This window comes from Akebia trifoliata, chromosome 5 (genome assembly GCF_017979445.1).
Source record: "Akebia trifoliata isolate Shusen 1 chromosome 5, ASM1797944v1, whole genome shotgun sequence".
NCBI classification, from domain to species: domain Eukaryota; kingdom Viridiplantae; phylum Streptophyta; class Magnoliopsida; order Ranunculales; family Lardizabalaceae; genus Akebia; species Akebia trifoliata.
The window spans coordinates 33,574,231-33,601,249 of record NC_141379.1 but is presented as its reverse complement, the minus strand read 5'-3'; the positions used below and the strand labels follow the sequence as shown (position 1 = coordinate 33,601,249).

Sequence of the window (27,019 nt, the reverse complement as noted above, 5' to 3'; positions counted from 1 at the left end):
ACAACTTTATCCATCAGAACTAATTCCTAAGTATCACGTCCCATCCAATACCCTATCGGGTGACACCATTCAAGTAGTCACATTATTGTGGAGGGGCATATAAAACTTTTAATCTAATAAGTTGAAGAGATTGAATATTATTAATTTTTTAAGAAAAAATATATAGATCTTGAAGGCAAGGTCATCTCGATCGTGTTATTAGTTTCATGAGACCTTTGTCAAAATGCATGTAGTCGATTTAAAAATATAAGAATATCTAAATGAAGGAGGGTTTTTTTACCTTATTTGTAAGTGCAATGCTGAGGTTGAGAAATATAATAGAAAATTATATTAAAAAACATCAATATTTATACTAGTTATTAAAAAAATATCAAATTTTAAAAATTACATAAAATGACTTACCTTGTTGTACTATCCAACATTTTAACACCATTTATAAGTTAAATATTAGACGGTCAAACGAGTTATTGGACAATCCAACAAGTTGAATTCATGAATTACCCATTGTCTTCTATAAAACTCTAAATTGTTGGATTGTCCAACAAGTTATTCAAACACCACAAAGTCCAGTGTTCTAAATCCTTTTGAGTAATATTTTAAAAAATATTAGTTTTCAATAAATAATAGAAATTTAATTTAACCCTCTTTTGATAAATTTTCGAAAATATAATTACGAAATTAGCTATACGATCGTTTTGGTAAATATAACAAAACATGACTGTTTTAGTAATTTCCTCTTATTTTTATTTATTTTTGTAAATCCAACTGTAGAGCGTAGAAGCATAAATGCTCTCATCTACCGATTTGCCCACCTCTTTCAAGAGATCCTATTCGCCAGGAAAACGGCACGCTTCCGCAATTTCTCCAAGAAAGATAGCGTTCGAGTGAACCAATCAAGCAAACTCAACTTGCTTATCGAACCTTTACATCTTCGTCGCATATATATTAATATTTTATTTATTATTCAATTATTAATTCTATTTCTGTGTAATAATATATATATATATATATATATATATATATATATATATATAGCTGTCTCTCCTCCTCACAATCTTTCTGGATCAGGATTATTATTGGTTTCCTCTTCTGTGCCCTAACTGTTGCTTTGATCATCAATGGAAGGCTTTGCCAATGAACGTTTGGATTTCGGCAAAATGGGATATGGGTATATAATCTTCTTCTACCCTGATTAAGTCTTTTTTTTTTTTCAAATAGATTTAAAAAAAAAATAATAATTGATGGGTTGCGGAGTTTTGTTCGATTGATTATGGTCTGGGTTTTGATATCTGGATTGTGGGTTTTCTTTTAGTTGCAAACATTATAATAGAAGATGCAAGATTCGAGCTCCCTGTTGTAATGAGATCTTCCCCTGCCGCCACTGTCATAACGAGGCCACGGTATGGAAAAAAGAAGAAGCAGCCTGGTCTTCTCTTGTGGTTTTGTTTTTGTTTTTAAAGAAAATTTGATTTTTTATGCTTTTGTTGATTTGGGTTTGTGGTAATTTTCTTTATTTTTACGTGAATATAGCTTGCTGAGAATTGGGTTTTTGTAGAAAATTTGAGGGGTTTTTTTTAATCCTTTTGTTGATTTGGGGTTGTGGTAATTTTCTTTATTTTTATGGGAATATAGCTTGCCGAGAATTGGGTTTTTGAAAGAAATAAATTTTTATCCTTTTGTTGATCTGGATTTGTGGTAATTTTTTCTATTTTTACCGGAATAAATAGCTTGCTGGGAATTGGGTTTTTGAAGGAAATTTTTAGTTTTTGACCCTTATCTTGATTTGGGTTCTTTCCTTTTCTTGATTCTTCTTGCTTTTCCTTTCTGAGTGGTTATCTCAGCCTTCCCTTTTTGTATTTCTGCGGTTCTCCTTTTTTAATACAATTTCACACTTATTAAATTATATATTTTTTAAAATAGAGCATTCTGAGAGTTGGGTTTTGGACGAAAATTTAACTTTATGACCTTTATTCTCTTGATTTGGGTTGTGGTAATCTTATTTATTTTGATGGGAATAGAACATTCTGAGAATTGGGTTTTTGAAGTAAAATTTGACTTTATGACCTTTTTCTTGATTTGGGTTGTGTTTCATCGTATCTATTTTGATGGAATAGAGCGTTCTGAGAACCCTAAGTGATCGCCATGAACTCAACCGGCACGAGGTTAAGCAAGTGAGTTAAATCTGCCCTTCTTTTTATCCATCCATCCATCACTATTTGTCTGTTTTTGTTCATTTCTCTGTTTGATTTCTTATGAACCTTGATGGGGCATTGATGCAATTTGTAACTTAAAATTGATATTTTCAGGTCATTTGTTCAGTTTGCGACACCGAGCAGCAGGTTGTTATTGATGGACTTGGATTAACATGCTTCAATCTGTTTTGTTCTGTTTTTCTGTTTCTCTTTCCTGTCATGAGTTGGTTTGCTGTTATTGTTTAATTTTTGTTTAGGTTGCTCACATCTGTTCAAACTGCGGTGTTAATATGGGCGAATATTTCTGTGAAGTGTGCAAATTTTACGATGATGATGTAATTTAACCAGTAATGTTTCCATGTTTTTGTTTTTTACATCCATTTGGAATTGGGGTTGGGATAAGATTTCGATGATTTGGAATTTTGGGCTAGTAAACTAAGTTTGACTAGATTTGGTACTAATTTCGCTGTCTTTTTTCTTTCCAGACCGCGAAGAAACAGTTCCATTGTAATGAGTGTGGGATTTGCAGGTTCATGAACAGTACAACAAAATTTTCTTTCTTTTAGATTTCTAGGTTTTGTTTTATGTCTACAGTGCACTTAATTGAATTGGTGAACTAATCCGAACCTTGAAATCTCAAACAGAGTTGGGGGTCGCGAGAACTTCTTTCATTGCAAGAAATGTGGTATGCACCCTTTAAGCACTCAATGTCGTTGTTACTTAAAAATCGAAATTTGCATCTTTTTATCTTTTTCCAATGCCATCAACTGGTCAACATATGTGAGTTTTTGTGCATATATAAGCACAGTCTAAAATATCAGAATGTATCGGTCAATATGTATTGGTATCGGCCAAGACCGATATGCCCCGAAACATTGAGTGTATCGGAAGGTATCAGTTCGTATCGAATGTATCGGCCAATACCGTATCAGTTTTTTCATTAACCAAAACATTCAATCAATACGATATTTTAAACCTTTTATACAAGTGCATCAAATTGTTTCATTTCATTACTTAGCTTAGTAAACATGCACTAATTTTATGCTTGGAGACCCATGTACATGCACCACACCATATTACCTTTCACGTAAAGATTCCTTTTCCCTCTGTTAATGTTTGCTAAGAGCGCACAGGATCTTGTTATGCGGTTGGTTTGCGTGATAATCACTTGTGTGTGGAGAACTCAATGCAGCGCCACTGTCCCATTTGTTATGAGGTTTGTGTTCTTGAATAATTTTATTGTCATTAAATGTTAGGTTTTTTTTTAATGTCTAAAGAATTCTTTACTATGTCTCAGTATCTTTTTGACTCGTTGAAAGACACAACTGTTCTCAAGTGTGGACACACAATGCACATGGATTGTTTAGATGAGATGAGAAAGCACGATCAGTAAGATTCTATGTTACCTTGATCTCTTTTTTCGTTTTTTTGTTTTTTTTTTTTCTTTTTTGCCATTAATTTTATGAGTCTAAGTGTTTCTCCGGGTTTCATTCCAAGTTATTGTTGCCCCATATGCTCCAAATCACTGTGTGACATGTCTAGAGCCTGGAAGAGAATAGACGAGGAGGTACGAGGGTTTTTCTTTCTGCTTATCCTACTTCTTGGCATGTTCATTTTTGTTGTAGGAAAAACTACCCACATATTAAGGGCAAGTGAAATTATATCTGGAGATCAATGTTAACATCTTATTGAGAGAGTGGTAAATTGTTAACACAGATTAAAAAAGCAATTTTGCTTTTCAAATGGTAAGGTTATTTGAAAAATTAAATTTCAATTATAACTGTAGCCATGCCATAACCAAGAAAAAAGTTTTTTTTGCGTTTGGTTGTACTTACTACTTAATTAACAGATGTTAATGAACAAATGTACATTTTTTTTTGGAGAACTTATCTTGGAACTAAGTTTACCATCCTTATAGCTATTGGTCAGGAATCTCAATCATTATTTCCTCCTACATGGGTTTTTTGTTACTAGTGAAAATTAGTTTCCATATTTCATGTTTCTGTATTTTTGCAACAATTTGAGCACACTTTATCGGATTTGGAGCTTTTCCATCCTCCCTCTATCATTTTGCTTGAACCTTTTTTTTTAATATTTTAAAGGAAAATTTGACACAATTTTTTTTTTCAAGTATAAATTTTATTAGAACAAGAAAAGGAGGTCAAGATTCGAGACAACCTACCTAGACTACAAGCAAATTAACCAACTATTACCTTAGCAACCTACCTAGATTACAAGAAAATTGACCAACTATTATCTAAGCCGAACACAGAAAGTCCCACTTAAACACAAACTTCTCAAAGAGTATACCTCTAATCCATTATCTTGTCAACCTTAATTTTCAAACATGTATGTGGGATGATGAAGTGGTGTGTAGACAATGTTCTTTATAACTGTATATTTTGTAATCGTCTTCACTGATAATTACCTTTTATTTCTGGGATTTTTTATGGTACCGATATCTCCTTTAAAATCAATCTTTTTGTTGGACTGCCCGTACAATTTATATTCTACACTAACCTATCTACCATCTACTTTTGTCATCTCAGGTTCAGGCAACCATCATGCCTGAAGATTATAGGAACAAAAAGGTGGCTACTTCATCCTTGTTATTTCTATCTTAAATTATTAAAATAGTGCTAGTTAGGACACCTTCTTACCTCAAATGTGACAATGCCATCCCCTTAATTTCATTAATTAAAAGATTTCTTCACAATAGCCGAAACACATACACACAAAAAATTATGTGTGATACATATACACATAAAGCATAATTTTAACTCTTTCACCTTCTTGGGATATTCATCAATTTAGTGAACTTAAGAGTAACCTTCTGTGTTGCTTAATGAGGGTCTGGTTTTCAGAAAACATGAAAGGCTTGGGTTCAAGTCCATGTAAATGGTGATTTGTTTGATAATGGCTTAATTAATGATGATGATGATACATTAATATGGTTGGAGCGTAGTAACCCCATCGTCGTTAGTGGGTTGTTGTCCCATTTTTTCCAGTTCATCATTCAATTGTTATCAAGTGGTGCTGCTATTTCAATAATATTTGTTCTATTAAACATGTCTGATGTAGAAAGGTATTTCACAGGTTTGGATCCTCTGTAATGACTGCAATGATACAACTGAAACTTTCTTTCACATAGTTGGGCACAAATGCAGCCATTGCAACTCCTACAATACCCGCACAATTACTCCACCTGTCGTTCCTCAATAACTGGAAATTTCTCTCTGGAAAATTCCATAAAATTAGGGTTCTGTTAATGATTGGGCCCGCTTTTATACATTCTTCATGTACCCCATACGGCTTGCAATGAAGGGGTTCTTATGTGGTATTCAATCATGAAATCTAGTCTTTTGATTGGTTGTGTACCATTGCTTTATAATTCGGGCAAATATTATATTGGATTTACATGACTTCATAGACTTTGCTTAGGTTATATTCATCCTCAAATGTGGAGTTAAAAAGACCCATTTTACTAATTTTGGCTTGGTTCATGTGTATATTTTTTCTTGTATTAAGCTTTATTGTGATGATCACTGGTGCTTTGTGTAACTACAGTTGCATTCATGTAGGGTCAACCTACTTGAATCTAGTTTTGTTGATGCACAAAGTAATGGTTCATTTGGTATGATCATGAATCATGATTATGGTGTATGTGTTATTGTTGGTACTTGGCTATATCTTTCTGAAACAAGCTAGAAGAAAAAAGTAATTTTCTAGGGTTCGAAAATATTGAATATCCAACGAATGGTTGGGGATGTTTGGGAAAAATACAGAATTCCTGGGGATTGAAACTTTAAAAATAGAATGAGGCACTCAAAAGGGACTTTTAAGAAGAAATAATGTCAGATTCTTTTTTTGTTTCTTGACGGGCTGTCCAGACCGTCGGTCCAACTAGGAGGGCGAGCAAACCGGCCTCGTAGAGCACCATTAACTTGCCCTGTTACAAGTATCTCAAGGAAAAAAACAATTCTGCTTGGAAGGATATTGGACTGAAGAACAAGTTGAAAAGAATATTAAATACCTCAATAAGTTGAGGATATACTGCATGGTTTATATTCTACAATGAATACACATTTATTAGATGAGCCATGCAGGAGTAACCTCAAGATTGGACTTCATATTGCACATCTTGACGTGAAAGTGGATAGAACCATAGATGCTTTTTCACTTGTATTTGGAGGAAAACATCTGGTTCCCAATACTTTAACGTTAGGGTGTGCGATGTGTGGTCCAATCTTGAGGTCACTTCAACATAATTCTTATTAGATCTTTCAGTAACCTATGGCAATCAGTTTTCAACTTCTCACCTTACTTATAATTATTTCACTCTTTCAAAAATTTGAACCATTTAAAAAAATAAAGAACTTTCACCTCTTAATACACCTTCAACTAGGCTTCCGGCTGATTTGAGACACTAGGAATAACATAATGGGCATCCTCATGAACCGTGTTGGAATAAGCAGAGACATGGCATGTTTGCACATTGGGCGGTTTTTTTTTCTTTGGGGGGGGGAGGAGGAGGTGGTAGCAGGGGAATATCATGGCATGTTTGCTTTTCCTTTGACACAAACACCACTCTTATCTTTTTGAGATTTTTTCGTATGTAGTTTGGAAGGTACACGTGTATCACCCGTAGTCTGCTTCTTCCGTATTGAAGCACCCACTGCAGTAGGTTCCACCAATGGACCAGACCATGTTTGCACCGGTCCTTTAGGGTATGTGAAGGTCATGGAACTGAAAGGGGTATCAGGTGGATCCTCATCAAAGGAAGGATCAATGTGATGTGAGGTACCCAACGGGCAGCCAAGTGCTCCATCCTGGTGTGGTGGAGGAAACTTCTCACTTTTGCTCTTCGCATTTCCATGTGTAATTAGACGTTGTCGCCTCTGAGAAAAAAAGCAAATACATTAAACAAACTTAAAATTTATAAAATAACTTCATTAAATATAGCATAATCAAGAAAAAAAAAAAAAAAACCCCATCAATTATACAGACATTTGCATTTATTTTGAAGATAACAAAATGGATTTCAAATAACAGTTTGTTACTTTGATTTCCACTATTTTAGTTCAGAATTTAAAATTCATTTTGAGAAGCTCTTATTTTTGTCCCATCTATTGTTTCTTTGGAAAAACAGAAAACTATAACCAATCAATGAAATGTTGGTTGTTCAGAATAGGTCATGTAGTATTTTTTTGTAATCCAAACCTACTCATCAAACCAAAAAAAAAAAAAAATGATAATTAAAAGAATCTTATCTAGCATACATCAAGATTGGGTTGAAGCTCTGCATTCACTTTGGGAGCAGGAAATGCCCTTGCAGCTCGATCACGCGAGTGAGTTTTCTTCACACCAACACCATTGGCTTTGTCACCATCTACTCTCAGCCTACACAGCCCCAAGCCCACAAGTATGATTTACCAGCATGAATAAAGTACAAGCAAGAGACCTATATATAACTACTACTAATATCCCATCAAATGGTTGACAAGGAATTTAAGGCCTCCCCTCATGGAAGTTTAGAATTTTTTTTCGTTAAAATGTAATTTTTACTATTTTAGAAATTATGAAGAAAGCTACAAGTATTGAAATACAGGCAAATAATGTAAATTTAGTCACCCACAGACCTTCTTGCTTCTTCATCCCGTAGCTTAGCATCCATTTCTTTGCTTGGAGGATATTGTGGGAGGCTTGAGGGCTCACACGCATATGGTTTGGTTGTGAAGAACTACAAAACAGAAAACAAGCAATCATGGAAACCATCTTGCCCAATACATTGGAAAATATAAAGGGAATTGTAGAAAGACTATCGACTCACACCGAAAAAACCTCATGAATCTAAACAACCAACAGCTTAACAGAAATTGAACTATTGTTAGATGGGATTCAAAAGCTCATTTCATTTTGCCGTCGATCAAGAACATGGAACATCGGTCAAATGACCTCAAGAGAAGTTAAAGTGAAATATCATATAGAAACTAACAATGTGAGTGGCCATGTTATTGGAAAAAGATAACCAAACAGAGCAAATAAAACAGAACAGTGTGATATACAAGCTTACTTCACTCCTCAGTGCAGTCGTGGAAGTTTGACGTTCGGCTGGGTCAATTGCAAGAAAAGTTTCAATTAGTGGTAGTGATGATAGCGGGAAATCTTTAAACGTCTCCGCTATGCACTGCTTGTATGATTGTCGGGCTTTAAATAAGGATGCATGTGGCAACTTTGATTTTTTCCAATATCCCTCAGAAGAGGAGCCACATAGCTTGAAAATCTTATGTAATTGCTCTACCTATTTGAACAGAAAATGGTCATCAGAAACATATTCATCAGCATTTTCAAATTGTCAGTAGTGTATGTCCAACAATTAATCAGTTTAAAAAAATAAAAATAAAACTTAGAATGAGAATGAAGTAATAAAAGAAGACCAATTTCTCATAGGTAAACGAACAATGAAAGAAGAGTCGTGATTTTCTGAAGCCTCCTCTGACATATACTCCCTGACGTGATATGGGTTAGAACCATAGAGTTTTTCCTTCGGATACACAACTGTACATCCCCGTAAATATGTGTCGTTGTGTATCCTGAAAAAAAAATCTATGGTTCTAGCACATTCCATATCAGGGACCGGATGTCGCGGGGGGGATAAGAAAATCATTATTCAAGAAAGAAAACTAAAGCATAAACATCACACCTCCGTACGCCCAGGCATGATAGGCTCCCCAGCCAATAACTCGGCTAGAATGCACCCTACACTCCAAAGGTCTACACCAACGCCATAATCAGTAGCACCCAAAAGAAGCTCTGGGGCTCGATACCATAAAGTAACAACTCGACTAGTCATGGGATGCTTGTGATTGGGATCAAAGAAAGTTGCCAGTCCAAAATCAGCAATTTTAAGCATTCCTCCATTATCAAGAAGGAGATTCGAACCCTTAATGTCGCGGTGTAGTACACCATGGTTGTGACAGTGCTCAAGACCCGACAATAATTGATGCATGTAACATTTTACCTGCCATATCAAGAAAAAAAGCAAGTATTTTATTTTTAAAGTAATCCGACAAACCTAATAATTAAAAAGAATAATGTTGAAGTGACCTCAAGATTGTACCTCATATAGCATATCTTGACGTAAAAGTGTGTAAGAACCATATATGTTTTTCATTGATATATGAGTCAAAAAGCATCTACAGTTCCTATATACTTTGGGGTACAATCTTGAGGTCACTCTAGCATGACTCAATTAAAAACTATCCTACAGAAAAGTCTGATCGAGGCATGTACTTTTAAGTCCTAACCTTACCTGAGACATCGAAAACCTAATACTTGGGTTTGCTGCGAGTCCAGCCAAATCATGCTCCATGTATTCAAATACAAGATACAAACTACACGACACCCTTGAAGTCACCAACCCTTCCAACTTTATAATATTAGGATGATCTAGTCGGCGCAAGATGAGAATCTCTCTAGCCATAAAATTTACACTTTCAGGCTCCAAAATGTTGAACCGGACCTTCTTTAATGCCACAATTTTCCCTGTTAATGTATCTCTAGCTTTGTACACATTACTGTAAGTCCCTTGCCCAATCTGAAGAAGTGGAGGAACAAATTAATACACCAACTTTAAAACCCCCATTAAATGCAATATTAAAAAAAGGGATCTTGTTATTTAGTTAGTTTTGTAGGAAAATCGATACAAGAATAATAAAGAAATAAAATAAAGCAAGATGCAGTCACACCCACAGAAACACAAATTCTACGTGGTTCCCTCAAGATTGATGTACGTCCACAGATCACACCGATTCCACTATGAAGATAAAAATTGTGATTACAGATTACACTCTTTCACTGAAAATAGAAATATATACCCCCAACATAGTCACCAAGTCGGAATACTGGTTTAAAACGGCAAGGGAAAACTTCAGAAAAAAAAAAACAAAAAAACAATAAAGACGAGAATAAAATGGGAAAAAAACAGTAAATTAAAAATAATAAGTATATATTAAAATTATGAGAAATATAATATGTAATGCATTAGACCTAACTTTGTAATATATTTTTACATTAAAATAATACTATGGAATATCTATACCTAATAACATTTTTCCACATAATTATAAATTTTATGATGTTAAAAGTTTAGAGTAAAAAATTTCAAAATAATAACACCAAGTCATTATCATCAAACTCCACATTAACAATATTTATAGATCAAAATACAAACAACCATAAGACTATAAAAATTAACTATATGCTTAAAAACAAATAAGTTTTTTATTTTCGTTTCTTCTTAAAAAACGTGTTTAAAACATAAAATGCATCTTTTTAAAAAGACGAGTTATTTATTTATTTGTTAATCATTAGAGTTATAGAACGTTTTTTAAACTATTTTGTAAAAAAATGGACATTCTGATACTATGCCCCCCAGGAAATTTAACTAGGGTTTTCAATAATATCAGTGAAATTATGAAAATGCCTTTCAGAAATCCAATGTGTTAAATGATGATCAATACTCTTTCCTGACCAATATCATTAAGCTCCACAAACTATAACAAGGGTTTTTGTACTAGGTTAGTGTTCAAGCAATAAGTTAGAAATCCAATTCAACTAAAAATTTCAAATCCAAAAGGAAATCTTGTTGGAGTTGGTAAAACTTTTTCGAAGAGAAAGGGATACTGACCTTATCGATTTTCTCGTAAGTGTCGACTCGCCGAGGAGTCCAACCTTTAATGGCCTCACCGGCTACAGCCGAGAGCCATGACGGCCATCCGGCTGCGACCTGCTCTCCATATACATGCGTAGGGGGACTACCTAGTCTTGGATTGGGCCTCAACCTTCTCCGCAAGCCGCGTAAACTTCGACTTCCATGACGTTTCTCCTCCTCTTTTAGATTCTCCCCCACTTCTGAAGAAGACACTTCTTTGCCAATTACACACCCCATATCTTATATATTCAAACCTCATTTCTCAACAAAGATTACTTCCAATCTCTTTCATCCAATCCCTAAGAACTTTAACATCATGTGAACTAAATCGAAACCCTACAAATTCTCTAACCGTTACTTCGAGTCAGGAACGCTAGCTTTAATCGATAAAGCTTAAAAAGTGTTGATTTTCAGCTTGCAACTATCTGTGGAAGTCAACAATTAGTTAAGAAAAAAAAAATAGAGTAAGAAACATGAAGCAGTGAGAAATTATTATGGATTTTCAGTGATTGATGACGATCAGCCATTAAAGCTTCTCTCTCTACTGAGCTTTTTTATTCTCACAGAGACAGAGAGAATAAAATCCAGAAGTAATGTAGTGAGGCTGAAATAACATAACGAGTCGCAATCGAGAATGGTGTCTCGTCTCTATAGAAAGATCTGGTGTTTACGTGACACTTTTTCGTTGAAGATTAAACACATTGGGCTGCGTGCTATTAAAAAACAGCTTGGTTAGGAGCCCAATTTTAACATCCTACCTATCAAAAGATGCCACGTAGATACCGTTTCTATTGTATAGGAACGGGATACTGTTCTAGATCCTGATTCATAACGGAATTCCGATTTCCAGTTTCCACCCGCCATATCGATTCCAATCATTCAGGATCACGAGGGACTTTCACTCTAGTCAATTATCCAATGGAATTTTGACGCGTGTAAATTATATTATCTACTTGTATCCGAGAAAAAAAATTAGAGAAATGATAATCAGACATCCCCACGTGGCATACTCAAAATACCCCCGCTGATGTGGCATGTGCCAGAACCACAAATTTTCCTTCATCGGGATACACATACTTATGGGAATGTTTACTTATGTATCCCGAGGCATAAAGTCTATTATTCAAAATCATGTCACGTCACGAGAGTATGACACTCCATAGGGATGTGCACTTGTGTATCCCAAGGCATAAAGTCTATGGTTACGAGGCATACCACCTCATGAGAATATTTTGAGGGGGTGTTAGATTATCACGACTCAAAAAAGAATCGTGATAATCTGAGTATCCCACGTGATACACTCAATCGACTATTCCAATGTTGACAAGTTCGAGAATCGTAGATATGTACGTCTCGAGATACAAATTTACATTTCCCCATAAAAATATGTATCCCAAAGGAATCATGTATCTTGAGACGTACAGATCTATGCTTCTTGAACTTGTTACATTAGGAGAGTCTATTGAGTGTGCCATGTGAGGTAGTTAGATTATCACGACTCCTCAAAAAATTATGGTTCTCTATCCATTGCCACGTCAGTTCAGTGTTGATCATAGTGTCGAAGGATGTGACTCATGATAATCGAACTCCTCCACGTAGCATACTCAAAATACTCTTTTGACGTTACATGTGCTAAAATCATAGATTTTATGCCTTGTGATACACATCTGCACATTCTCATAAATATGTGCAATTGTGCATCCCAAGGAAAAAATGATCTATGATTTTAGGATATACCACATCAAGAGAGTATTTTGAATGTAACACGTGGAGGAGTCCGAAAATCATTACTCAAGATTGAAACACGCTTTTAGATCTTATTTATGGGTGGGTCGTTTCTCGTGTGTATGTGTGAAAAATCATTTAGACGAGGCATTTATTTATTTATTATTATTATTATTTTTAATTTCGAACCGATGACATATCCCCATGCTTTCAGTCTTTTGTAAGAGACTACTAAAGAATGATTTAAATTCTCTCATTTCCATCATCGATAAACATCTTTGATCTTTCTTTCTCCTAAAAAATCACCACCAAAAACCATATCTTTCCCCTCAAAAGTCATCAACTAAAATCATTAAGGTACAAATATTTCCCTCGTCTTCAACCTTCAAATCTCAACACTATATATAAAATTATGGGGTATATGATATGAACAAACAGCACATGTTTTGACAATTAGATAAAAAAGAAAGAATAATTTCAAGCATCAATACGTGCCCAACATGTGTAGAATCTAGGCCCGTCAATGGATAGTCGAAATCCGAATTCGAATTTAAAAAATCGGATATTATCCGAAATTTTTGGATATCGGATTCAAATTCGGATGTATTTTTAGGAATCAAATAGATTTCGGATACGAATTTGGATATCATTATATCCGATTCGTTAATATCCGATCTGAATGCTTCTCCCTTCCTCTATATATATATATAAACGTTAATTAATACAAGATACATCTGTTTTTCTTTATATATATAAAAAGACAATCTCTCTCTCTCTTTTTATTAAAGACAAGACAATTCACTCACTCTCTCTCTCTCTCTCTTTCTCTCTCTCTCTTTCTTTATGTGTAAGATGAGACAAGCCAAGACTAATCTTTCTTCCCAACTCCCTCTCAACTCAAATTATGCAAATAATTTGCAAGTAAGTTTCATGACGAGCCTAAACTTCAATCCAACTAAAATCAGAAACCACAAGCCTGAGATTCAAGATCAATATTAGATATTAAAGGGAAGAAGGTTTGGGAGCTTGTCGTCTGTGATGGTACACTTTCACTTCAGTATACAAGCACTTCCCAAACAATGTCATCGATGGTATAACTTTAAAAGATGCATTGGTATCGATTAGCGATGAATTATGTGTTCCCTTACCAGAAAAAATCCTATTTTTCAGGTAATTTTTTTACTTTATTTAACTCTATTTTGCCTATAAATTGATTTTAAAAAATCAAAGATTTTTTTATATTTAAATTTGAATCGAATATTTTCGGATATCCGATAATTCTTTCAGATGCGAATTCGAATAGTGATTAGTGATATCCGATCAGATCCGAATTCAAATTCGAATATTACTATTTTTTTTTTGGATTCGAATTCGGATATAGCACTATCAGATTGGATACCTATCTATTGACAGTCCTAGTAGAATCCACGAAGTCTTAGAAGAGGCATATAGTACAATTTTAATTGGAATTACTTGGACAAATCCAAAGATGATAATCAGGAAGTTTTAGAAATTATATAAACATGATGACAAAGGTAAAGATACATAATATTACTTGATAAATGTCATTAATTTACTATAGAGTTAAAGTTCAATAAAAAGAATTCAAGACAATTATTTTACCATGATTTTCAAATCCAATATGGTCTCTTATCATTCTCCATTGATATATAATTGACTCGATCGTCGAGGACATGATTACTCTGAAAGAGAGTAAATGCAAAGGTTCGTCCCATGAATTTAAAGAGTAGAGTGTGGGGGCTTAAACACCCCTACCTGGATATAATTCGAATGGAAGATTCATGAATATTCTGATTATTTATTATAATTGTGTGGTCGGAATCCGGTGAACGACTACAATGAATCCAACCGCACTAATCCGAAGTCGTTCCTAGCACCTCCCTTCTCATGGTGGCGTGGTATCTGTCAAAGTCACTTCGACACTCCAGTTAGAGAAACAGAGGAATAGTCCATCTTACTAATTAGACTCTAATCTCCCCGAAAGATCCCCCTCAATAGTGCTTCATGTGCTATTTGTCCCCCCTAACTGTCCATAGGGTTTCCTCCTCTATAGACTGTAATCAAGGGATTTCCACTAACTCTACGGAGTTGCTTACTTAATCGGGATCTTCTGAATAGATTGTACTTACCTGCAGAGATCTCTTTCGAAATTTTCGGGATTTACGTGCACGCAACAGTTTTATGGTTTTCCTATGACCTGGCCTGTCCTGCTTGGCAGGCATGATCTGACTTATTGTTATGCTGCCCTGTCAATTAGGTTAAGGAGGTCCTTGCTCTGATCTACCTTGCCTGCAGGATTGTGTCCTGTATACTGTTCTGTGCTTGGTACCACTTATAGTCGATTCGGACACGTGTACTGCTTAGATTAACATGCAATTATTTCCCTCTACAATAATTATAGAATTTTTTCCATTTTTAATTCTGAATTGATTCATGTACTTCCCTCAATCCAAATGAGAGAATTGGATTTGTTTTTACGGCTTAGGATCCCCAGAAGGAGGCCTTCTTCGCCCTCCACCCCCAAAGCCAATCCCAGAGAACAGTAAAGCTTCATAGGGTCTTTCTATCCAAGTGAGGGTAGTCTGCATTTTCACAGACATGTCTATTTCACTAAGCCTCTCTCCGAGACAGTGCCACATTTAGCTTGCAGGCAGGACTTTATATAGGTACACATGGGGTTCAAATTATCTTCTGCCCAGTATTGTTGAGGATGTTTTGGCGTGAGCAGGATTTGAAAATGAAATTGATAATGATTTCTAACCTGATCCTTTGAAGACTTCTCTTAGCTTAGTTAAGAGATCAAATACCCAAAGAAAGAAGCAAAATGATTCTCATTTACCTTACTTTCTTCCGATTTCTTTACTGCACACGATTCTTGGAAATTTCCATGGATCCTCAAGATCAATTTATCTGTAATTTGGGTATTTGGTATCCAACAATAATCGCTGATACAAAAACAATATAATTATTCTAGATATTAATTTTTAATATATATTCTAGTGCTTTTATCAAAAAGACATACATACTACTTATAAAAACATGCCAAAAGATGAGAGAGAAAAAGAAGAAAACAAATTGGTGAATAAAAGATAAATAGTCTTTTGACACACTAAGTACACCCATAGGACTCGTCAGAAGATGTAAATTCTTACAATCCGAAAAACAAAAATGACCACGCCAGCTGAATTTACTCTCTCAATTTCCAAACCATCTATGTTACAAAACTTATAAACATCTAAATTTTTTGGATTTTTTATCGGTGAAGGGTCGGTGGTTAGCAAATTGAAGATGGGTTCAAGGTGGATTGGGTTTGAACCTGGACGAAAAACACTCCACACACCTTACCAACTTAACTAAGTTGCCACTTCCAGGCAACATCTAATCTGTAGAACCTTGAATACTCTTAAGGAGATGCTCTATTCTGTACTTCATGACGGGCTGACCTGACCTTGTCTTCTTAAACATCTTCTCTCTCTGCGTCTTTCTCTGAGCTTCTGCTCTTTCTCTCTCTTCTTTCTTTGCTTGGATCATTGCTTCTTTCTCCTTCCTTACCTTCTCTTCCTCCTCAATTTTATTCTCATATACGTCTTTCAAACTCTGGAAATTATTCTTCTTGTTCTTATTTACCTTTCTACCAGCACTAGTTTCATCACCCACCTGTCAAAGTAGTCCAAAATGATTGGTGACTACGTGGTCAAGCTTATTTAAGAACATTAATGCACAAAAATGTAGCCAAGATATTTAACTATGTGATTTCCCATGAAATTGGGGTTCAGAGATTTTTTTAGTTGCGAGCTAGAAAGCAATACTTCTTCAAGGTGTGAGGAAGTGCAGACACCAAAAACCAGTAATAAGAACAGGGTTTGGTTAACATGTGCCCTAAGGGCACTAGGAGTGCAACTTGTTTCGGTATGGTTCGGTTTGAGGTCAAATTGGAACCGAACCGACATAGGTCAGTTCCACTAAATAAGAACCAGAACAAAACCAAATTCCATTGGAACCAAACCAACCCAAACCAAACTAAAGTCGGTTTGGTTTGGTTCGGTTCTATGGGTTGCCAATATTCTATAATGTAAGTAACATTTTTTAATGAAAAAAATAAACAGAAAATTTAATACAGTAAATCACCAATCTATCCATAAAAAGTCATTAGATTATCCATAAAAGATCATTAATCTATGTCCTAACTCCTAAAATAATTCATAATAATTATTATATACATATATATTTATTTATTGCATAAGGGTTCGGTTCTCGGTTTGGTTTGGTTCTATACAAGCTTGATCCGAGAACTGAACCAAATCGATCGGTTTTCCATTTTCGTAACCCGGAATGAAACCACAACTTGTTCCAAACTGAACCAAACCACCCCAAAGCTATCAGTTTGGTTCGGTTCTCGGTTTGAACCGGACCAATTTGCACCCCTTTAGGGCACACATTAAGATGCATTAAATACATCTTCAAATTTTATTTTCCTACTAAAAATGCCCTAAAAAAATTCTACCAAAAATACCCTCAGATGCTTATTTCCACGGTGTATTTAATGCATCTTAAAAAGTGCCCTTAGGGCACACACTAACAAATCTGATAAGGATATTGCATTCCAAGGAAGTAAATCAGCAAATTAACCTCTGGGAGTCTCGTAACTGTAGAAGGATGATTCTGCTGTCCAGTTTGTTGTTTCAGTGACTTCTTGTATTTGTTCACATATTTGGCATTTTTATAGAACTCCCTTTGCTTCTCTGAAACAAAACATAAATGGCTTTGATCAACAAATGAATTAGATTTGTTAAAAAAAAAAAAAAACTCAAACCTTCATAAAGCCTATTTGCATGGTGAAAATTCATAATTGCAATTTTTTAATAGGTGTTGTATTAAGCACATGTAGGCCAAATCATCAATTCTACTGTTGCTGGTGCATCCCTTTGTTGTTGTTGTTTTTTTTTTTTTGATCGATAAAGATAATTTTATTGAACCCTTTGTTGTTTTTTTAATAACTAAAGAAATTTATTAAAGGAGGACAAGGAGTCATTAAGAAGGAATATTTTTTGTTGTTGTTGCTTTTTTCTTTTGGAGGGCATAATCCAAAAATCAGTGACTCCGGGATGACTGCAAGCTTCTGTTCTAACACTAAATTTGAGAGGCAGAAAATGTGAAGAAAATGTTCTTATCTCAGGTGAGGCAGTTCATATGGTTTAATGCCATGTCAGCCCCAATCAGAGAGGGGGCCCCACTACTCATCACTGAGTACGTAAGTTACATTAGAGGAATGGGGGTAATTCCAATCTCATTGTTAATTTTTCCCCTTTTTATTTGCGCATAGTCTATACATCAAAGCTGTTTTACACTAGGAACCGCAATGATTCATGCATGCTTGTGGTATTCTTGACAGTATGACCAAAATTTGCAGTGACTTTATCATCTGCGACTACATTTACAGATTAACTAACTTCTGGTCACTACATCTCCATATTAACTGGTATTGCTAAAGGAAATGGTGTGGACTCTATGCATATTGATTGCAAGGACATGTGCTTAGCCATGTGAACTCTATGGAAGACGTGTCAAGTTTCATCAGGATGAAATCATGCAAACAGTAATTCATAGGTCCTTTATTTAGCAGGATAGATGGTATTGAAAGGGGTCATCTATTGCCCATGAGGAGAACTTTGCTATTCCAGTAAAACCACAATGGTCAATCCGTGATATGCAACTCATTGCGGTGGTATAACTTTGGACTGCTACACAAACAAGTAGTGAAAAGGACTTGAGGAGAACTAATCTACCTAACCATCTAGTAGAGATTGTGACTGACCAAACAATTCTTCAATTTCTGAAGAAACAACAATATAAAAGGGGACTAGGATATAAGCCTCTAACATGATCAATGAACAATTTGTGTGCAACTTCAAACGTTGTGTGCTCAAATGAAGGAATCTGACCCCAATTTCACCCCTTGTGAAGAAACTTTTAGGGCTGCTGAAGTCTTTCTCAAATATGACATAAACCCAAGTTCATGCTTCAGTTGGGTGAGGTTCAAAGGCATGAGGTCAAGTTGGGTGGGCTTTAGTTGGGCTCGTCATGTGGTAAAGAAAAATTTGCATTAATTCGATCACTAAATTTGCTAACTTTATTTGGCAATTAGTAGGAGCTTCACAAATTTAGCCAAGCTAATGGAGTTTGCAATTGGATGGCTCCAAGATTGGATCGAACCCAAACCTTTGTACACTTTTCAATATCACTCCATTTCATTATTATCTCTTCATCAAACTTTCCTTCATATGTTCACTTTCCAATTGAATATGTTAATAAATCCTGGTTTAAATCCATGTTTATAAGTAATTCAGTAAAAACAGAATCAATTGAAACCAATTACATTTAAACCCTAAGTGAAAAACCCTAATTTCTATGTATCAAACTTTGACCCCCACCTAGAAACTTTCGGTTGGGGTTCGTGGGTACCTGGTTTTTCTCTAATTTCAATATCCTAAACAGACTATAAAGCCCTAATATATCTGTAATAACATTTGCAATCCTCTCTTCTTTTTTCTTTTCCTTTCTATCCTCTAATTTTCGTCCATCATAAATTTCTTCGCCAATTAAAAAATTAGGTTTTTTTTTTTTTACTTACGTCACACAAAATTTCGGGTTTGAGGTTACCCTAAGCTTACTAGATCACCACCATTTACATGAAAATAAAATAAAATGGAAATAAAGATATTCGAGAATGGGTGGAAATAAAATAAAAGAACATATAGAATTCAAGAACACATCGAGTTTATTATTATTATTGAGTAAAAGTGAGGGTTTTGGAAGGAGAGATTTACTTATGAAGGCTGGATTGTAATTGAAATCCTTCGATTTCGCGTTTGCGAACGCTTGGAGCGACAGGCCTGCCCCTCCTAATCTCTTCTTATTGTTCTTCTTCATCGTGATTGATTTGGAACCCATGTTCTTCTCTCTGTTCTCGTCTCTGTGAATTTGCGGCTTTTGCTTCTTCATCGTTTCCAAGAAAGAATATCGAGGTCAAAGTAGAAGGCGAAACCCTAATTTGCCGTGCAGTAGGGTATAAGAGGAGAAAGATGAACAAAATACAACTACAGACTCTACAAGTTTACAAATGAGATCATATGCAACACTCCTACTCGAAAGATGCCTGTATAAGCTTAGATAGACGGCCAAACATGCGACATTGGAATTACAATTAATCTGAACCACTCACTTTTGTTAATTAAAGGGTTTTTGAAGATTATATAGTAATTTTTACTGTTTTTGTAATTTTGAAAATTAACTAGTAGGATTTCAATTGTTTTTTTTACAAAAATGACTTCAATCATATTAAGGCTATGTTTGGTAACACTTCTATGAAATCTAGAAATTAGAAATCAGACTCCAAAAATTTTATCCAACGCCTTCCCATTGTTGGTTCAAAACTTTTGAATTTCACTTATAAAATTTGAAATCTGAAACAAAACAAATAGAAATAAATAGAGTTTCTGGAGCCTAAATTTTAAAGGTAAACACCCCTATTTGGACTTTAGAAGTGTTACCAAATGTATGGTACTCAAATTTTAAGTTTAAATGTGAAAGTAGCAGTATTGGTCATTCATATTTTAGTGTGCAATGCCTTCTCTCATTATGATAGTAAAGATATGCAAACACACATTATCAAAAAGGGTTTTTGAAGATTACATAGTATTTTTTACTATTTTTATAATTTTAAAAATTAACTAGTAGGACTCCAATTGTTTTTTTTTAACAAAAACGACTTTGATCATGTTAAGGCTATGTTTGGTTACACTTCTAAGGTATGAAATCTAGAAATTAGAAATCAGACTCCAAAAATTTTATCCAACGCCTTCCCATTGTTGGTTCAAAACTTTTGAATTTCACTTATAAAATTTGAAATCTGAAACAAAACAAATAGAAATAAATAGAGTTTCTGGAGCCTAAATTTTAAAGGTAAACACCCCTATTTGGACTTTAGAAGTGTTACCAAATGTATGGTACTCAAATTTTAAGTTTAAATGTGAAAGTAGGAGTATTTGTCATTCATATTTTGGTGTGCAATGCCTTCTCTCATTATAATAGTAAAAATATGCAAACACAATTTATCAAAAAGGGTTTTTGAAGATTACATAGTAATTTTAAAAATTAACTAGTAGGATTCCAATTATATAACAAAAATAACTTTGATCATGTTAAGGCTATGTTTGGTTACACTTCTAAGGTATGAAATCTAGAAACTAGAAATCAGACTCCAAAAATTTTATCCAACGCCCTCCCATCGTTGGTTCAAAACTTTTGAATTTCAATTATGAAATCTGAAATGAAACAAATAGAACTAAATAAAGTTTCTGGAACCTGAATTTTAAAGGTGAACCACCTCCATTTGAACTTTAGAAGTGTAATCAAATGCATATTAAATTTTAATATAAAAGGGAGGGGGTGGGGGGACTTAAATTTTGGTGTCAAAAAATGATCTTGATAATATTAAGTTTAAATGTGAAAGTGGGAGTAGTATTAGTCATTCATATTTTGATGTGCAACGTCTTATCTCATTATGATAGTAAAGATATGCAAACACACATTATCAAAAAGATTTATTTGTAATTCAAATATGAAAGTTGCTATGGGCACACCAATTTTTATGTATCCCCAATTAAAAATTAAAAATAAATAAAAGGATTTTCCCCAAAATGTGCACAACTTATTTTCAAATTCCGATTTCAGTACACTGTTCATATAAATTTCGAAAACATGCATGAATCATTTCTCGGCAAGTTCGTTAGTAGGTATTTTTAATTTGAAGTGACAAATTTGCTAGTATTAAAGTGATGAAGTTGTTGGTAAATTTAAAGTCAAAATATCCTTCATTTTAAAGTGACAAATTCTCTAGCATTAAAGTAATGAATTCACTAGTATCAAAGAGAAGATTCGTAGGTAAATCTTGAAACAAAATATCCTTATTTTTTAATGGTGAATTTGTTGGTAATTTGTCAACGAGTTCATCACTTTAAATTAATGTATGTTTTTCAAAATTAATATGATCAGTGTACCAAACTTGAAATTTCATCATATTCAACACATAAAATGATAAATTCACCTTGAACAAAAGAAGTGAACAAATGAGAATAGTAAAATTTGGGATGCCAATAAAAGAAGCTCTCTTGTTATTTATTTATTTTTCTTGGCTAGATATTACTTTTTGGGTTTAGGATTTTAAATTGAGTCTTATATTGTTTTGTAATATTGACATTATAATTTGAGCCAAACCTTTACAACGTTGGAAGGGAAAGTTTTATTCTTTAATTGGGGTATGATAAATAACTTAAGAAATTGGGGTGTAATAAGTAAAAAGTTAGGGTGCCAGTAGGAGTTCTCTAAAATATTGATTAAAGGATTTTGAAGATTACATAATAGAAAGGATATTGTAGTTATACACTTAACAAACTTCGTGGAGCACGGAGTCCTCGCTCTTTACTTATTGGCCAAAAAAGCAGGACCGTTGGCAAATTTAAAAATACAAATAGAACTAGCGCGTTATTTCCAAACAGTTAAAAATCAAACACTGCTATGCTTCCATTCAATCCTTCATGCCTTCTCTTTCTCCATCTTCACGTATTTCTCATATTCTTCCCAAAATACCCTTCAAACCCATCTCTTCCTCCACAACCTTCACACCTGCCATTAAAGATACCCAATTCAACCAATCACCACCCATCATACACAGACTTCTCTCTCTCTTGGGAGAATTCTCAGAAAGCCTCATTCACATTAAATCGATCCATGCACAAATCATTACTAATTCTTTGTTCGCAGACGAATTCATTGCGACTAAACTTATTAAGATATATTCCAATTTGGATAGTTTGACTGATGCCCGCCATGTATTTGATCAAAGCCGTGACCCAAAAATCTTCGTATGGAATGCCATGATGGGTGGGTATATCCGAAATGAACGATACTCGGAAACCCTTGAATTATACGCGACAATGAGATCTAAGAGTTTACAAATGGATAGTTATACCTTCACTTTTGCACTCAAGGCTTGCACGAATTTATCAAATTTTGAAATTGGGATGAAAATAATAAGTGACGCCGTGGATGGTGGTCTAGAAAATGATCGCTTTTTTGGGAGTTCAATGATTAGGTTCTTGGTAAAATTTGATAAAATCGATGAAGCTCGAACTATGTTTGATGACTTACCTTATAGAGATGTTGTTTGTTGGAATTCAATGATTGGTGGGTATGTGCAGATGGGTAATTTTAATATGGCTTTTGATCTGTTTTTTAAGATGCGAGGTAGTTGTATTAGACCAACCCCAGTAACAATTGCGAGTTTGATTCAAGCATGTGGAGGGATGGGAAACTTGGAGCTCGGGAAATGTATTCATGGATATCTGAATGAATTGGGAATGGGTTATGATATTCTGGTTCTTACCTCTTTGATTGACATGTATGGTAAAATTGGTGACGTTGAAAGTGCTCAACGAGTTTTTGATTGGATGCCCATTAGGAATTTGGTTTCATGGAATGCCATGATCGCAGGTTATGTACAAAATGGAGTGGTCTCTGAAGCGTTTGAACTCTTTCATAGATTAATCTTAAATGGTAGCCGGTTTGATTCGGTTACCATGGTTAGCCTTCTTCGGGGTTGTGCTCAGATAGCTAGTTTGGATAATGGGAAGGTTCTTCATGCTTGTGTTTTAAGAAGAGGGCTAGATTCTCTCATTGTCTCAACCGCGATTGTTGACTTGTATGCCAAGTCAGGTGCTCTATATCTGGCAAGTTTTGTTTTTGGTGCAATGAAAGAGAAGAATGTTGTCTCATGGACTGCAATGTTGATGGGTTTAGCGCAAAATGGGCATGCAGAGGAGGCATTGAAATTGTTTGGTCAGATGAAAGAGAATGGAGTTGCTGCAAATGCTCTTACTCTCGTTAGTCTAATCCATGCTTGTGCCCACGTGGGTTCTCTGAAGAAAGGACGGAGCGTTCATGCTTATTTGACACGGTTTGGATTTGTTTTTGATGATATTGTTAGAACTGCCCTCATTGATATGTATGCCAAATGTGGAAAGATAGACTCTGCCCAAAAAGTATTTGATAATGAATCAATATCTAGAGATGTGGTTCTATGGAATTCCATGATCACTGGCTATGGCATACATGGTCATGGACATCAAGCTGTTGGTGTTTATAGTAGGATGAAAAAAGAGGGAATTAAACCAAATGAGACCACCTTTATTTCTCTTCTCTCTGCTTGTAGCCATTCAGGACTCGTAGAAGAAGGGATGAACTTGTTTCACACCATGACTAGGGACCACAATATTAGACCTCGTGAGAAGCACTATGCTTGCTTGGTGGATCTTTTTGGCCGTGCTGGTCGGCTTGAAGAGGCTGAGGCCTTGATTGAACAAATGCCTTTCGAGCCTGGAAATGCTGTACTGGAAGCACTACTGAGTGGATGCCGAACTCACAAAAACATAGATATGGGTATCAAGACTGCAGATAGATTGCTTAGTTTAGACGCCACGAATCCTGGTATTTACATTGTGTTATCAAACGTATATGCTGAAGGAGGCAGATGGGCTGATGTAGACTACGTGAGAGGTCTCATGAGGAAGAGAGGGCTGAGGAAAACCCCGGGATATAGTTTGATTGATGTAGGAAACAAGGTCCATACCTTTTTCGCAGGAGACAATTCACATCCATATTGGGAAGAAATTTATCGGACGTTGGAGAATTTACGAAAACAGATAGAAGCTTCAGGGTATGTGCCCGACACAAGCTGTGTGCTTCGTGATGTGGATGAGCAGATGAAGGTGAAGTTGCTTTGGGTCCATAGTGAGAGGTTAGCTATTGCATTTGGACTAATAAGCACGCCAGCTGGAAGCTTGATTAGGATAACTAAGAATCTCCGTGTTTGTGGTGACTGCCATACCGTGACTAAGTATATTTCTACGTTAGTTAGGAGGGAAATCATTGTCAGAGACGCAAATCGCTTCCATCATTTTGTTGATGGGAATTGCTCTTGTGGTGATTACTGGTGACAAGGGCATTTCCAAATGACAAAGCCAGAGTGACATTTTGTATGAAATTGCGTTAGTATCGGTTCTTATTCTCCTAGAGAAGATTAATCATTGATTTCCTAACTGTATCATCATTGCCCATTGTATTATTGCAAGGGGGAAGCAGGGACTCTCTCACTGCAGGACTAGACTCATATTGGGAAAAGAACCCATGAGATTGTCCTTTTTCATGCAAAAGAATTGACATGAGAACAATGAATGAGATTATAACTGAAAGTATAATTTCAATAAAGATTAGCTTTGCATGAAATTCTTCATGAAATAAATCTACTTATGTTTCTACCTGTGTAGTTATATATGTTTGCAATATATGTATGGGTCGAGTTCAAGAGCCAATAACGTAGCCGAAGTATTTTGTCCTCTATGGGCTAAACGTTTTGGAACGGGCTGATTTTGTGTGAGGATGATCTCTATGGTGAGGAGATTATCCTCACAGAAAATAAGCCCATTTTGAAACTTCTAGCCCCAGTTTACAAGTTGAATAATCGTGGACCGTCAACTTGTAAACCACTTTTGATGGGGTTAGAAGTTTTGGAATAGGCTGGTTTTTTGTGAGGATGATCTCTACACCATAGAGATCATCCTTACAAAATATCAGCCCATTCCGAAACTTTTAGCCATATAAGACAAATTGTGAGGATGATCTCTACACCATAGAGATCATCCTCACAAAAAATCAGCCCATTCTGAAAATTTTAGCTGTATAGGACAAAATTTTGGCTGCCAAACACTACTCTCTCTCTCTCTCTCTCTCTCTCTCTCTATATATATATATATATAGAGAGAGAGAGAGAGAGAGTAGTGTTCGGCAGCCAAAATATATATATGGGTCCTGTCCCCCACCCTAAGCTTTACCCTACACTTTAACAAACGCGTTTTGTCCTACATGGGTTAGAAGTTTTGGAATGGGCTGATTTTTGGTGAGGATGATCTCTATGGTGAGGAGATCATCCTCACCAAAAATCAGCCCATTCCAAAACTTCTAACCCCATCAAAAATGGTTTACAAAAAATGGACGGTCCACGATTTTTCAACTTGTAAACATGGGGCTAAAAATTTCGGAATGGGCTGATTTTTGGTGAGGATAATCTTCTAATCATAGAGATCATCCTCACCAAAAATCAGCTCATTCCAAAACTTCTAACCCATGTAGGACAAAACACGTTTGTTCAAGTGTAGGGTAAAGCTTAGGGTGTTGAACATTTCCCTATATATATATATATATATATATATATACCTGAACTCGAATTGATCTATTCATGTAATAAATCATTGTCATGGACATAGCTTTTCATCTTCTTCTTTCTATTTTATGATGCTTTCTTTTGTAGCTTGTTTTCTTTTGATTATGAGGGAGAATCCAATGTAGAGTTTGGTTCCTTGAGATTCTGTGCTAGAAAGAGAGGAGAGTGACAATTGTATCCCAAAAGGTGACAAGCCAGAAGCCCTAAAACATCCATGGTAGAGTCGATGTAAAAAAAACAGAGGTAAATAATGGGTTAACTAAAAGTATTGTGGGGCCACCACATTATTCTAGAGCTGAGTTGGGCAAGTTGAATTGGTTAAAGTTGGAAGGCCTTACGTAATATCTGGGGATAGGAAATTTTGTTAACGGGTGTGAGCCGATTGGTGGACAAGATTTGGTGTTTGTTCCTTGTCAATTACGAGTTGTGGGAAGATAAGATTAACCAGGTTCTTCTTGGTGGACCCATTTGAGCAGGGAAACATGCCATTCAGATTTCTGGGTTAAGAACCCAAATTATTGAAAGTGCCGACTAGGTTAATGGAATTTTCATTCAAGTTCTTTCTTGAATATTGGTGTTGAGATCCCTTTTTTGGTAGAAGATGCTATGGAGTTGGTAAATTTGAGTGCTACAATTCAGTGGAGAGTATGTTGGTGTTGGGTCCTGAGGTGGGGGATGCTTATGTTTATCAACCAGTTTCATGACATAGCTTCTTGTACGGTACGTGGTACTTTTTCAGTTTATCTTAAGATAAATTTCTTTATTTTCAGATGCAAATTTTTATTATTATTATTATTATTATTATTATTATTTTAAATATCAGTCTGTAAAATGATAAATTCTTAATGAAAATTTCAGTTGCATAAGCTTTATGTAATGTTCTTGTGTGTACTTTGAGATAAAGGGTAGGTGATTTTCAATTTCAATGTTTACCCATTTGTTGAGTCAGAGTGATTCCATTAGAATTGAAGATGAATTTTTGTTTTAGGCAGATAGTATGGGGCTGTAGGTAGTGAGAATATTTTATGCTCC

The 27,019-nt window shown here is 35.2% G+C and overlaps 3 protein-coding genes and 1 pseudogene across 8 annotated transcripts; 2 read left to right on the top strand and 2 right to left on the bottom strand.

The window, feature by feature from the left end:
• The first annotated feature begins 778 nt into the window (after positions 1 to 778).
• LOC147402398 (CHY-type/CTCHY-type/RING-type Zinc finger protein) lies at positions 779 to 5,701 on the top strand. 5 transcript variants are annotated; one of them, XM_086444041.1, is made up of 12 exons: positions 785 to 1,168; positions 1,313 to 1,400; positions 2,115 to 2,171; positions 2,307 to 2,339; positions 2,450 to 2,527; positions 2,678 to 2,721; positions 2,837 to 2,877; positions 3,317 to 3,408; positions 3,490 to 3,581; positions 3,690 to 3,759; positions 4,742 to 4,783; positions 5,289 to 5,701. In XM_086444041.1, exons 1-12 carry the CDS (start codon positions 1,119 to 1,121, stop codon positions 5,412 to 5,414), a joined length of 813 nt encoding a protein of 270 aa, XP_086300167.1. In that variant the 5' UTR covers positions 785 to 1,118; the 3' UTR covers positions 5,415 to 5,701. The 5 variants fall into 5 exon arrangements, with proteins under 5 accessions (XP_086300169.1, XP_086300170.1, XP_086300167.1 ...); XM_086444042.1 differs by having other exon boundaries at positions 789 to 1,168; positions 3,326 to 3,408; XM_086444043.1 differs by lacking the exon at positions 4,742 to 4,783 and having other exon boundaries at positions 779 to 1,168.
• A 785-nt stretch (positions 5,702 to 6,486) lies between these two features.
• Positions 6,487 to 11,469, bottom strand: LOC147402397 (putative serine/threonine-protein kinase At1g54610). The gene is made up of 7 exons (XM_086444040.1): positions 10,882 to 11,469; positions 9,505 to 9,789; positions 8,896 to 9,213; positions 8,266 to 8,493; positions 7,832 to 7,932; positions 7,472 to 7,592; positions 6,487 to 7,090 (listed from the first exon to the last, which is right to left on the bottom strand). Exons 1-7 carry the CDS (start codon positions 11,140 to 11,142, stop codon positions 6,743 to 6,745), a joined length of 1,662 nt encoding a protein of 553 aa, XP_086300166.1. The 5' UTR covers positions 11,143 to 11,469; the 3' UTR covers positions 6,487 to 6,742.
• Positions 11,470 to 15,714: 4,245 nt separating this feature from the next.
• On the bottom strand, positions 15,715 to 19,786 carry LOC147402396 (rRNA-processing protein). Of its 2 annotated transcripts, none has more exons than XM_086444047.1 (3): positions 19,479 to 19,786; positions 17,299 to 17,393; positions 15,715 to 16,308 (listed from the first exon to the last, which is right to left on the bottom strand). In XM_086444047.1, exons 1-3 carry the CDS (start codon positions 19,651 to 19,653, stop codon positions 16,030 to 16,032), a joined length of 549 nt encoding a protein of 182 aa, XP_086300173.1. In that variant the 5' UTR covers positions 19,654 to 19,786; the 3' UTR covers positions 15,715 to 16,029. The 2 variants fall into 2 exon arrangements, with proteins under 2 accessions (XP_086300173.1, XP_086300172.1); XM_086444046.1 differs by having other exon boundaries at positions 17,281 to 17,393; positions 19,479 to 19,781.
• Positions 19,787 to 22,154: 2,368 nt separating this feature from the next.
• On the top strand, positions 22,155 to 25,259 carry LOC147402395 (pentatricopeptide repeat-containing protein At3g12770 pseudogene; annotated as a pseudogene).
• Positions 25,260 to 27,019: the final 1,760 nt, after the last annotated feature.

Coding starts and splice junctions, on each gene's coding strand:
- LOC147402397 (XM_086444040.1), bottom strand. CDS start 11,142: ATGGGGTGTGTAATTGGCAAAGAAGTGTCTTCTTCAGAAGTGGGGGAG. Junction 8,494..8,895: donor TCATGCCTGGGCGTACGGAG/GTGTGATGTTTA, acceptor CTGTTCAAATAG/GTAGAGCAATTACATAAGAT. Junction 7,933..8,265: donor CGACTGCACTGAGGAGTGAA/GTAAGCTTGTAT, acceptor TCTGTTTTGTAG/TTCTTCACAACCAAACCATA.
- LOC147402396 (XM_086444046.1), bottom strand. CDS start 19,653: ATGAAGAAGCAAAAGCCGCAAATTCACAGAGACGAGAACAGAGAGAAG. Junction 17,394..19,478: donor TTACAATCCAGCCTTCATAA/GTAAATCTCTCC, acceptor GTTTTGTTTCAG/AGAAGCAAAGGGAGTTCTAT. Junction 16,309..17,280: donor CAGTTACGAGACTCCCAGAG/GTTAATTTGCTG, acceptor CTACTTTGACAG/GTGGGTGATGAAACTAGTGC.
- LOC147402398 (XM_086444041.1), top strand. CDS start 1,119: ATGGAAGGCTTTGCCAATGAACGTTTGGATTTCGGCAAAATGGGATAT. Junction 2,340..2,449: donor TTTGCGACACCGAGCAGCAG/GTTGTTATTGAT, acceptor ATTTTTGTTTAG/GTTGCTCACATCTGTTCAAA. Junction 3,760..4,741: donor GGAAGAGAATAGACGAGGAG/GTACGAGGGTTT, acceptor TTGTCATCTCAG/GTTCAGGCAACCATCATGCC.